Source organism: Jatropha curcas, chromosome 2 (assembly GCF_041381405.1).
Source record: "Jatropha curcas cultivar XTBG-Jc1 chromosome 2, XTBG_Jcur_1.0, whole genome shotgun sequence".
Classification (NCBI taxonomy): domain Eukaryota; kingdom Viridiplantae; phylum Streptophyta; class Magnoliopsida; order Malpighiales; family Euphorbiaceae; genus Jatropha; species Jatropha curcas.
Window position 1 is genome coordinate 24,423,348 of NC_143152.1, and position 13,249 is coordinate 24,436,596.

Consider the following 13,249-nt stretch of genomic DNA (forward strand, 5'->3'; position numbering starts at 1 on the left):
TTTGCTAATTTTATTTCATTTTTGCTGCAAATTAGGTTTTGAATGAAATAACAAAGTGCTCTTTTCGCCATCCTTAAGCCAATGAACATGGGATTTCTGACTCCACATATGTTCTTCTCGAGTATATAGTTCTCTCAAACAGATTTCTATATGATGATGTTGTTGAACACGATTTTAGAATTATTAGAATTTAGTGTTTTAAATTTTTACTCCACAAGATAAATAGTTAATCTCTAATATGTCAATTTAATGGCATTTTTAACCTAAAAAATAGCATGATTTGCATACGGATCGCTCCTTTATTTTTCTTTTCTTTTAATTTTTTATTTGATGGTTCAGCCTTGTTATGTGCAATGCAAATTAAAATATTTCAATGATATTTATAATATCAAAAATTAAAATAAATAACCAAGGACCAAATTCAGCAACCATAATGGGATGTGAATGCTCAAAAATTTAGTTAGAAGTATTTGAGATTTTAGGCCTTGTTTAATTTGTGAAATGAAATAGTTATCGTATAAAATGAAATATTTGTTATTTATATAATGCATTATATAATATACTTATGAAATTTGTATTTTTCGTAGACTTAAAAAATATTTATTGCATGTAATATAATTTTACATATTTAAAAAAAGAACTAAAATTGAAAGTTATGAATTTACTATTTCATGAAATAGTTATTTTATGAGAATCATTGTTGTACTCGAACCATTACATGATTATATAAACTATTTCAATATTGGTTTAGAATCGAGAATACAATCGATCATGGTTCGAACCATTCGATTTCAATCCCATTCTGAATCTGAATCATAGTTCAGAATCGAAATCAAAATCATAGCAAGGCCTACCATGAAACCCAACAAGGCTTTTAACGTAGTTTTGTTTTCATGGCAGCTTTCCAGTTTTTAAATTGAAAGGCGAGGCAGTCAACGGTCAAAGGATTGAGTGGGGATTTGATACTTTTATAAAAACTTAACAATAATTCTTATGATGTTATGCTTTACGAGGGCATTGTTATCTAATTTGCGATCCAAAATTCCACTACCTCTGCCCAACCAACGTGGAAGACATTGTCAGAGTAGTAGCAGTAGATGCCACTCAAACCTAGCTAATTGCTTCTACCTTAGTGCTCCCCTATATTTTGCAAGTGAATTGCACACTAGGCAAGCAATGCCCACAAAAGGTAAAAGAAGAAAGAGGTTTCTGACCATTCAAAGATTGTCTCACCTCGTTAAAGAATTTTCGAGGAATTGAATTTTATTTGATTATATTTAAAATAAATATGAAATCAAGATTAAAAAAAAAAAAAGGATTGATTGAATGATTTCTCTCCTAAAATTAGTTTTCTATATTTTGTTAAATTCCATATTTTTTTCAATTTTTTATTCTATTTTACTTGTCATTTTTAGAAAATTAAAGAAGTTTTTTTTTTTTCAATTTTATCTTTATCCGTTGGTACTTTCACAATTAAAAACTATTAATTATTTAGAAGATCCATAAAAGGATAGCTTAGTACCTTTTTTTTTTTTTGTAAAATTAAGGTAATTCAACCATTTTTCTAATTTTTGTACAAATTGAAAAATATCAAATGTAATAAAATAAAAGTAGTAATTTATAAGAAAATTTTAATCTCGACAATAAGTATAATGTTTCAAGCAAATTTTTTTAATTAGACAATGATTTATTATATATTATTCCAATTGGTTTTCATCCGATTGTAAAACAGAATGACTTAAATTTGAAATTTAATCTAGGGACAAAGTTAGATTATTATATATAGTGGAGATAGACTTTGACTAATTAGTAAGAGAGGTAAATTATTGAAGCCCAATGAAAAAAGGACTTCCTAGTTTGAGCTCTAGTATGCTTAAATTTAAGTTCGGTTTGAGCTTTAACTCATTCGAAAATATTTAAACTCGAACTCTATTCAAATTCAGCTTGATAATCATAAATGAGCTCAGTTCAAGTTTAAGCTATACATTTATCAAATCAAAATGACATTGTTTTAATGTAAATTTAAATAATTTTAGTTTATTGAATTAGTTTTGAACTCAATTCGCTCGATAAAATAGACTCACAAGTTGGCTCGTAAGCTTAGTTTAATCGGCTCACGAATTACTAAATTGAACTCAAACTCGACTTATTTATTAAATGATTTAATAACTTGACTTGATAAATTTACTAAACAAGTTCAAACGAGCTTTTATTAACCAAAATTTCGAACAGTTGGACTCACTTACTAAAATTTTCTTTTTTTCTCTAAATACTATATGTTGTAATATACTTTTGACCATATAAAATGGTTGTATATGAAATAAATATAAAGATAAAAATTTCAAAAGACAAAAGTGTCCAAGAAGCTATTATCAAATATGTCGAGGAAGCTACAAAAGTAAAAATCAAGTGGGAAGACAAATAAACAAATAAACGTGTGTCCAAGAAACAAATGAGAAGACATAAACAAAAGATTTTGAAGGGAATCAAATTTTGAAGATTTGAAAGTGAGGAACCAGCAAGAAAAGCCAATTGAAAAGCTCTCATAGGATATTATTCTAATTTTGTTAATTTCAATTGAAAGTTACTCTTTCTTTTTCATTTTTGATCTTTGTCCAATTGAATGTTTGTGCCATTGAAATTCTACTTGACTTGTTACTCTCCATCCCAAATCTCTTAATCAATTCTTTAGAGTACTTGGCTTAGTTGATAAAGATGTTATCTTTCGCTTGTTTGATTTGAAGTCTAGGGAAGAACTTGAGTGCTTCCTTCATCCTCATTTTGCGTAAATTTACAAAACTCTTCAAACAAACACTAAGTTGGGAATTTATTAGTTTTTAAGGACAATTAAAGAATTAAAATTATCTTGAAAATTTGATTCAATTCAATTGGCGGTTAACTTTTGAAAAGAGATCTCTTCATTTTCTTTCTCTTTAATTTTTCTACTATTCTTATTTTAGGAGAAGAAATCACAAATCTGACGCCATTATGTTTGGGAAGATTGAAAAGTCAAAATTAGGGTTAGACTTTTTCAAATTGAAAATGATGGTGGAGTTACACTGAAGAAGACTGAAAAGAAAATGGCCTAATAAAGCTTGCTTTGCTTTTCCTTAACCTTATCTGTATTGCAATAATCTAAGAGGGTCTCCTCCATTTCCATGTCTAGTTGTTGCCTTTCGAGCAATGAAAGGGCAATTCCCTATTTTGTTACAATAAGCCATTGCTAGAATGGCATGAAAAAAATCACTTCAGTGTTGTATTTTTATATACTTATTAATGTTTCAAGAAGTTAAATTTCTGAATATTTTAATATCATCTTTTTCTGTTAAAGTATCAAAGGAGGAGAGGAGATTTGAATCTAAAGTCTCCTGTTAGTTTGAGTATTACAAATTCGGTATAGGAAGTGACTCACTCAGCTTGTAATTCTCATGCCAAAGATTGAAACTCGACGATTTTATATCCTATATTAAAATTTGAGACTTTTAGTTAAAAGAAAAAGAGCTCCGACCAATGTTGATAATTTCATATGTGCTGTACTTTTGTATATATATATATATATATATATATATAAGTAATATTTCGTTCCAAAAAACAAAAAGTGTTATATTTTTGTTCAAATTAGATACTAAAAAATATATATATCTTGACATTAACATAATAATTACGATAACATTTAGATATATTTAGCATTCTCCGCAGTTTTAAAAACTGCACAAATCAATTAATTTTCTTGAATTGTCTTCATAGATAGATAAAGTATTCTTTCAAGGCAACTATATCCATATTTATTAAGCATTGTTTGAGTAATGTTTTTATTTCATTTTAATCATATTTCTATGAAAATTTTGTTGTATTTATAACATGGTTATGGAGTGAGGTTAAAATGGTCATTTTCTTCCATCTTATTTGCCCTTTTCATAAAATTAACCCAATACAATATCTTATAATGTAAAAGAAAATCTATTCCAAACCAAATATGATAAATATTATTTTTCTTGAAACCCTCTTATGGGATTAATCCAAAACACCAGCATTCAATTTGTAAGAACATACCCTTAAAATCACCTGAGGAAAAGACTGTCTCCGTGCATAAAAACTAGTCCAAGAACATCAATTCCTTTCTAGTACAAGAAAAAAAATATTCTTGAAATCATGTCTCAAAATCTACTTTCCACCAAAATAATTCTATCTCCAAAAGAATTTTGACAAAAAGAATATAGAAACGCAAGCTAAAATGAGCACAAAAGAATGGGGCTGTTGCTTCCAAGCTATTATCAACATTAAAGAAGAAATCAAATGGAAGTTGAGGGAAAATGATCTAAAATATAATTTAATTTAATTTCTCAAATAAGGACCTAGCATTCACACCCAAATGTGCAGAACAGTCATAAAAAATAATGATAGGAGAGGCAACAATACAAGCACCAATCACATAGTTGTAACAAAATTAGTTTCCATCATGCCTGAGAATGTAGCTACGCAATCCCAGTCTTCAAGATGGCTTCTTTAAGAACCACAGCAAGCTGACTTTTGGGCAGCTTGATTGGCACCTCCTGCCTGATCTGCTTGGTTGATTTTGATTGTCTGTGGCTGCAAAATCCAATGTCCAAGCGCTCAATATCAGAAAGTACTGAGGCAAAGAACTTAAAAATCTAGGTTTAGGCTAAAGTTTACAGCATCAAATTCAACATGAGTCAATATCTTGTTTTGCTTATCAGTGATGTAGAAAATCAAATTCAAGGATCAAATAAAATAAGTTTCAAATATACAACTTCAAATTCACAAGTTTGGCTTACTGCCAATGTTTCATAAATTGTTGTGAGATATTGATGGATGAATAACATCTAGATTTTGAAAATTAACAGAAGAATAATTGCCAAAAAAACCAACTAGATTATACATAATGAAATTGCAACTACATGTGAAAAAAAAAAAGGGCATCAATAAGCAAAAACTTTTAAGTACCTCAGCCTTTGAGTCAGTATCTGCAAGCCTTTGCTTGATATCCCTAGCTATTGAAAAGAAAACCTCCTCCACATTTAAATTTGTCTTTGCACTCTGTGAGACAATGTCTTTGTCATATATACAAAGAATCAAGTAGTTTTAGCTAATTTCAACTTAAACAACAAATTCCACGTACAGTTTCAAAAAACTTGATGCCATATTCATCTGCAAGAGCCTGGCCCTTCGAGGTGGGAACAGCCTAGAAACATTGTCAATTTGACTCAGTAAGACATTTGCATGGGCGCGCACATAAAACTAAAGCAGAGAGAGAGAGAGAGAGAGAGAGAGAGCAGACCCTTTTGCTTTCATCCATATCTGCCTTGTTACCCACCAATATCTTGTTCACATTGTCAGAAGCATGCTGTTCAATATTACGGATCCAATTCCTAATGTCTAGAAATAAGTTAAAATCAGTATATTTGAAAAGAATGGTAATGTTGCAGAAGATAATGAGTACAATAAAATACTTGACATTCAAAAAGCAATAACGACAGCGTCATCAATGGTCAGTTCCTCAATTGTATAGTTTTGTGGAAGATAATACAAATAATTTCAGATTTATCTAAGCAGCAATGAGAATGACATACAAAAGAATGAATTAGAGTAAGTAATTACTGTTAAAAGATGATTCATCGGTCACATCGTACACAAGCAAAATACCCATAGCTCCACGATAATAAGCTGCAAAACAGAAATCTGTTTCAGCAAACTCCAAAAGCAATTAAAATAAGTATGAAAAATTTCTGGAGCGTAAAAAAGGAAATAAGAAATTCCAAAAGAAAGGCCAGTAAAAATAAATAAGAAAATCTTAGAGAGATTCTGGAAGCTAGACTCCCAGTCCCTGGTCCAAAGCCAACATGAGAGCATGCACAGAACCAAGCATTTGGTATGTTTAATCCACTAGGAGAGGCCAGAAATTGTTTGTACTCGCTTTTGAGTCAAAGAAAGTGAAAACAAGCAAGCTTGTCAAAGAGCCAACATCCCACTGCCACAAGAAGAAAGGCCGTATAGCGCTATGGTTGTAAAAGTTTGACATAACATAACAACAGGTTCAGCTAGATTCAGCATGTTTATTTAACTCCAAATAAACAATGTTGATCAGAACTACAAAAGATAAGAAGATATATTTTGGAAATGTTTACCAATCATACAAAGGCAGCTCCACTCTACAGTTCAATTTCTTTTTAAACTTATGCCTTAATGGTATTTCCAAGTTAAATCAGGCAAATCCTGGGGACATTGCATGCCTTCATGCTTCAGATTTTTTACAGGAGACTCCGACCATACTCAGTCTAAGACTGAGAAGCTAAGCAACTTGCAGCCTTCCAGGTGTCCTTTCATCAAAACCAATATTGCATATGGAAGTGCTCCATACAACTGCATACATATCCAAGAGGGAAAAAAAGAAAGAAAATAATCTAGATATTATATGCAACAGGGATATGGTAGGACAATACACCACCATCCCATATGTATACCTTAAAGGTCAAAGCCTGCTGAAAAGTTTGGTTCTCCATAGGAGCAAATCAGCAGATAAAAAGATCTGCTTGATCCATCACAAAAGGCTGCAAATGAACTAAGCTGATCTCCAGCACACTCAGGTCAAACTCATTTAGTTAAAAAGTAACACCACACCAAATATTTTCAAATTTGGCTCACAAGCCTAACCGAGCAAAAAGTTAGTCAGTATCTTTTTGGACAAATCTAAGTAATAATACAAACTATTACAAAAATTCAAAACTTTATGCAATAAAATAATATAAAAAAATCTTTAATACACTTAATTATTTCTGTTCTTTTTCATTTAAGATAAAAAAATGAGAATCGTAAAAACTATAGTCAAAATCAAATTAGCAACCAGTTGGCTCAACTCAAGCTTGCTTCATTTATTAGAAGAGCTCTAGAAGTGAGGTCAAGTTATGACCTTGACAAATAAACCAAAGGTGAGTTCAAGTTTGGCTTGCTGAGCTTGATAAACAAACTCAAGGGAGCCTTTATTGAACCAAAATCCTACGTGCTCATAACCAGCTGAGCATAATTGCAGCCCAATGAAGTGTACACTGGAAACAGTGTAGGTGGCTTGCAGCAGTTTATACTTTCAGAGAACGAGTCCTCCATTTTCATCTTCAACTATCCAAATACATTACTTTTTCCAAGTATAATATCAATCTTTTCACCCCTGGATGCAATATAATTCAATAAATAAGAAGACAATTCAATAAACAATGAGACACCAAGAAAATACTTCTCTGATATTCTGTGTTTAAGCTAAACTCCATATTTTAAAAAAGCAAAGCACTGAAGGAGAGATAAAGAGACCAGCATCTTATGTCTTTATTTTTCTTAATATGATTTCTTTCCAGTCATATTATCAGTGAAAATAAAAATTCTACAGAGCAGAATCTAGAACGTACAAGATTGGCAATAAAATGGTAGGCAGCCTTTGTGGATGAAATATTTGCAATCAACAATATATTAATTTCCTAGATATTCTCTAATTTATAATGATAAGGAGAATCTGCATTTGGTTGGCTGAAAAAAAGTATAGAACAATCATAGATGTGCTTTTTCTTTGTGGTCATTCATAAGCACTTACTAATTAATATTTGCACACCTTTAGATGGTTTCCACTTATTAATTCGTAAGCACTTAATTAAAGCTTATTAGCTGTTGTATCAAACATATTGGGCTTAAACAAGGAACAAGCTCACATATTTTCAAATAACGACAGTGAAGAAACGGCAAACCTTACTGCCTAAAAGTGTTAAGATACAAACAAATGAAGCATCAAACAGCATTACTTCATCTATGACTTAAAAATAAGGAACAAAAAAGAACACAAAAGTCTATTCTTTAATTTAAATAGCAGCATAATTACATTTTATTGCAATTCAGAAGCAAATTCAAGGCCTGAGACTAACCAGTTGTAATTGTTCGAAAACGCTCTTGACCAGCAGTATCCCAGATTTGCAATTTGATTCGCTTTCCATCAAGCTCAATTGTTCTTATCTTAAAATCAATTCTGCAAAAGAATATTTAAACCTTCAATTTTAGAGCAAGTCAAGGACAAAACAAAAAGAAGCCTCCAACATATCTAAGATCAAAAAACACCTACCCAATGGTTGTAATGAAACTAGTCGTAAAGGAACCATCAGAAAAACGTAAAAGAAGGCAACTCTTACCCACACCTGTAAAGACACATTGATAATGAAATGTTTAAGACCCTAAGCCAATCATAAAACATTAGCAAAAAGATTTAGTTGAGACAAACTGCCATATTAACAAAAAAAATTGCACTTGATAAGTCAACTAAATATGCAACTTGAATAACAAGGAAAGCTCGTATATTGCCATAGTCATCTTCTTGGAATTGGAAACTCTGACATGATTACTTCATTTCAGTAGCCAATTCATTGAGTTTGATAACCTTGATAAACTGATCAAGGGCAAACACAAAATTACCATGAAATCAATTTGCACCAGATGTTGGTACAGATTTCATCTAATTTACTTTAAGTGTGACTAAGACAAGACAACTATTTATATAGTTCTATACTTGAATAACTATTTATCATCCGAAAGATCTTTGCAGCCTATATAAGTCCCATAATAATATGGAGAAAAGTAAATAAATGAAACATTAAATCAGACAATGATAAAGAACCAAAAATCATAGAATCAATCAATACAAAATAGCATAGCAATTCCTTGGAAATGTACAAAATAGCAATTCCTTCAAACTCTATCCTTGTACAAAGTCACGTTCACGGTCTGCCACTCACTCATTTAAATAACAACTTAACCCATCTGATATCCAATTATGCAATGAACGTTAGGTTCAATATGGACATAAAAGTATTGTAAAATCAATCATTGGAAATGTAAGTCATTTTCATGCCTCATAAGCAGGATCCGCACCATTGATCGACATGTATACGATCAATCGGAACCTAAAACTAAAAAGAAACAGGAAGATCACATTTAAATTCAACGGATGTAGCAATTCTAAAAGGGTAGAAATGCAAAAGAAAAAAATACCGCTATCGCCGATCAAGAGAAGCTTTATAAGGTAATCATAATCGGCACGAGCTCTTGCAGGTGCAGCAGCCATTGGAGAATTACTAATCAAAAAAACCCGAGAAAAAATAAAAAAAACAAACCCTAGAGGGAAAATGCTTGTGAAAATTAACATAAAACGATTATAACAGAAAAAATTGGGGAAACTTAAAGTAAGAAAACGAAAATTTTAAAGAAGAACAAGTACCAGATCGAGAAGGAGAGAGTGAGATCTAATAAGAGGAGATTATTGGAAACGAAGAGGGGGAAAGTGTATTTCTCTCTAGCACGTCAGCACCGGTCGGCTCGGCCGTTGAAAAAATTTTAGAGAGAGAAGGAGAGAAAATTCTTACGAGATAAACTCAGATGCAATTTTTAAGTATAGTATTCACTTCCTGGCCGTTGGATTTTTTTGTTGTTTTGAGATCTGTGTGATATCGGACACGCGATATTGAATTTGTCGATAATCATGCCGGAGATATTACTGAGTACCAATTGTCGAATCTCACCCTGCTTGTAACAAACGACAGCGTTTGTATATGTGGATATCTTTAAAAATATTATCCACTCATTGACATGTTTATATGCAAATATGACTTGTTATATTTATATTCGTTTGAATTTTTTATATCATTGTTGAATTTTACATATTATTTATACTTATTTTATTTTTTAATATTAACTATTGATATAATTTTTATCTTATATTATTTAAATTTTTATAATGTTAAAATAAAAATTTCATATGAGATTAATGTGAATATAACAGTTAGTAGTTTTACTTCAATTCAATTTAAATCATCATTTATCTAAAATTCATTATAATTATATATACAATCCTACAATATCATCTAATAAATGTATTTCGATATATAAAAAGTATAGATATAATAATAAAATATTATATATATATTTTTTTAAAACTAAGCTTTTCAATTGTTCGTCACCTCTCACACATATATTTATTTTGTTTAAAAATAAAAGTATTTAAAATTTTAAAAGGCTTAATTATATATATTCTATTTGAAAATTTATTTTTCAAAATATATATTTAATTTATTTTTTAAAAAATATATCTAATCAAATTATACGAACATAAAGAAAAAATATATTTTTTTATTTCTCTTTTATGTAAAATATTTTAACTTATAATAAAAATATAATCAAATATTTAAAAAATAAAATATAAAATTTTCAAATATCTTGTTATCATATATATTTATTAAATAATAAATTTAGAAAACATAAAACTTAAAATTTTGAAATACTTAATTATCTATTATATATTTATTTTAAAAATAATTTTAATAAATTATATCCAATCAATTAATAAAATATAATTTTTTAATTGGTTAAAGTGATTTTAAGATATTCAAATTTTATTAATAGTATTATCGGAAATCTTATTATTCCCTTTCTATTTTCACATTTATATATGGTAATAGCATAGATATAGACTAACTTTTAATCATCAACATTAAATATTGATCATAATTTTATTTTTATATTATTTAAATTTTATAATATTAAAATATAATTTTATATATTAAGATTAACATGAATAAAGCTAATTAATTAATAAAACGATTGTCAAAAATATTATATGTATATTTTAATTCAAATGTATAAATTACCATTTATCTAATATGCACTCTAGCTACACATAATCTCACAACACCATTTAAAAAACACATCTCAATATATATATATACTTCTTTCGTCAGTATTGTTTGATAAAACATGCATATTAAGAATTTAATAAACAAAAATTATTTAGATAGTTTTTATTATTAACTCTTTATGATATTAATAAAAATTATTCATTTAATGGACAATCGTAAACGTAATTGTGGAAAAATAAATATTTAAATATATAATATCTTGCAAATATCAAGGAACATTAAAAAAAGGAACAACAAGCAAATAAAATGAGACGGGGAGTATATAATTTTGCTAAAAAAATTTAAAATACAATTAAGAATAAAAAAAATTCACCTTTTAACCATCAAAATAATTTAAGAAAGTAAAAATACCTATATGCATTATCTATGATTATAAATCAAACTTGATGGAAGGAAAATGAAATACAAACAACGTGATATGAAAGAATTTTTTTTCATAATTTAAAAAATATTTGAAAATATATTAATTAATTATTATACATCAGGTAAAATAATCATTGAACCAAATTTTTTTTAAAAAATAAAGTAATAAATTTCAAAAATTTCAAGGATGTTCTAACGACAATCAGAATCTGATACGACGTGGTGTGAAAGTTGAGCCATGGTGCCAACGATGTGGAGATGGGGTGGACTCTGTAGCCCATATTCTTGTTGACTGTTCGATAGCGAGCGCAGTTTGGATGCTCTGCCCCCTGCGCTTGCGTAAAGAATCTGCTGATAATGGTTTTGATGTTTGGTTCTTTGATAAATTTATGCGTTGTGAAAGAAAGCAGGCTGAGGTCTTCTTAATGGTGCTGTGGTCGTTATGGATGGCTCGGAATGTTAAGATTTTCCAGCAGAAAATTGTTATCGATTCCTGAGATACTGCAGCAAGCATTGGGTCTGTTAGTTGATTACCAAAGGTGCTGTGGTTCACTGTCATGGCTCTCTCCCTTGTAGTGCAATAGTAAACTGGTCTCCTCCACCTTTGGGTTGGATTAAAACTAATTCTGATGCTAAGGTGCTAGTATATGGTTTTGTGGGCTATGGGATGGTGTCGAGACTCAATGGGTGCAATGTTGGCGTCAGGGATGAGGAAGGTGCGGGATTCTTTGTTGCCAATAAAGGCAGACTGAAGCTGCTCTTTTTGATGTTCATCGAGCGAAGGAGCTGTGTTTTAACTCTATTATTCTGGAGTCGGAATGCCTCTCCATGGTGCAAGCTTTTAATCAAGCTAATGTCACTTCTGCATTTGGCAATCGGATCCTAAATCTGCGTATGGCTACTGATCTTTTCTGTCCTTTAAGCTGTGTGTATGGTCGTAGAGAATGTAATAGAGTGGGTCATTTCCTTGCCAAAGATGCTCTTACTTCAGTTATAAGAGCTTATCCTCGTGGAGGAGGTTCCCCCTCACTTTGTTATGTTGGATGTTGGTCCTCTTTCGTAATTTATATGATTCAGTTTATTTAAAAAAAAAAAATTTACACAAAAGAGAAAATAGAATATTGAGAAAGGGGAATGTTAAATTGACATTTAAAGTTTTTATTTATTTTAACTTTATGACAGCTTATTTCGCAAGTGTACTAATCGCTACAAGTAATATATGATGAGTAAGATATCGTTCCCATGAGGATTGTAATCCAAGTACCAAAATTATGTTATCTCGTTATTATTTAAACAATAATTGAGATAATTGTTTTATAAATGTAAAATGAACAAAAGAGAAAATAGAATATTGAGAAAGGGGAACGTTAAATTGACATTTAAAGTTTTTATTTATTTTAACTTTATGACAGCTTATTTCGCAAATGTACTAATCGCTACAAGTAATATATGATGAGTAAAATATCGTTCCCACAAGGATTGTAATCCAAGTACCAAAATTATGTTATCTCGTTATTATTTAAACAATAATTGAGAGAATTGTTTTATAAATGTAAAATGAACAAGAGTCAAGTAAACAAAATTTGATTAAAAGAAATCAAGGAATTGAAACTACTAGGGGTTTTGATTTCACTTAATCCTATCCAATTTATTTCATTAGTTCATTAATCAATTTAATTATTCAAGTAGGGGAAATAACTCTTGAATCGCTAACAAGCTCTTTCGATGTATTGCTAACTATTTTAATTCCATTTAATTACATATCTTTCAATAGCGCAATCAAATATGAATTAAATCATTAAGTTATGTAGTTGTTTATGAATTCATAATTTAGGGTTGATAAATCATAAAAACCTTCCATGAGTCAAACCATATAACTTCCACATCAAGTTATTATTCTCATGTGTTTTATTAATCTTTTCATATCAAAGATCCTTCTTCCGATAGTGATAATTGAAATAAATCAATCCAGGGGAAAATTCTGCCTGGAAGCATTAAGTTCATCAATAAATCATAACTTGAATAAGGAAAAATAAATTTAATTGCATAAATTGAAAAAGAGATTAAGCTACATCAAACCCCTACTATAAGAATTTATTTACACATGGCACTTAAATAAAACTCAATAATACTTGATAAATATT

The 13,249-nt window shown here is 29.7% G+C and overlaps 1 protein-coding gene across 1 annotated transcript; it reads right to left on the reverse strand.

The window, feature by feature from the left end:
• Nucleotides 1-4,303: 4,303 nt before the first annotated feature.
• LOC105636259 (ras-related protein RABE1c) lies at nt 4,304-9,452 on the reverse strand. Its single transcript, XM_012219494.4, has 9 exons — nt 9,269-9,452; nt 9,043-9,125; nt 8,120-8,192; nt 7,926-8,026; nt 5,620-5,685; nt 5,300-5,397; nt 5,141-5,203; nt 4,966-5,058; nt 4,304-4,590 (listed from the first exon to the last, which is right to left on the reverse strand). The coding sequence occupies exons 2-9, from the start codon at nt 9,113-9,115 to the stop codon at nt 4,507-4,509; spliced, it is 651 nt and encodes a 216-aa protein (XP_012074884.2). The 5' UTR covers nt 9,116-9,125; nt 9,269-9,452; the 3' UTR covers nt 4,304-4,506.
• Nucleotides 9,453-13,249: the final 3,797 nt, after the last annotated feature.

Coding starts and splice junctions, on each gene's coding strand:
- LOC105636259 (XM_012219494.4), bottom strand. CDS start 9,115: ATGGCTGCTGCACCTGCAAGAGCTCGTGCCGATTATGATTACCTTATA. Junction 5,204..5,299: donor ATATGGATGAAAGCAAAAGG/GTCTGCTCTCTC, acceptor CAATGTTTCTAG/GCTGTTCCCACCTCGAAGGG. Junction 4,591..4,965: donor ATACTGACTCAAAGGCTGAG/GTACTTAAAAGT, acceptor TGGATTTTGCAG/CCACAGACAATCAAAATCAA.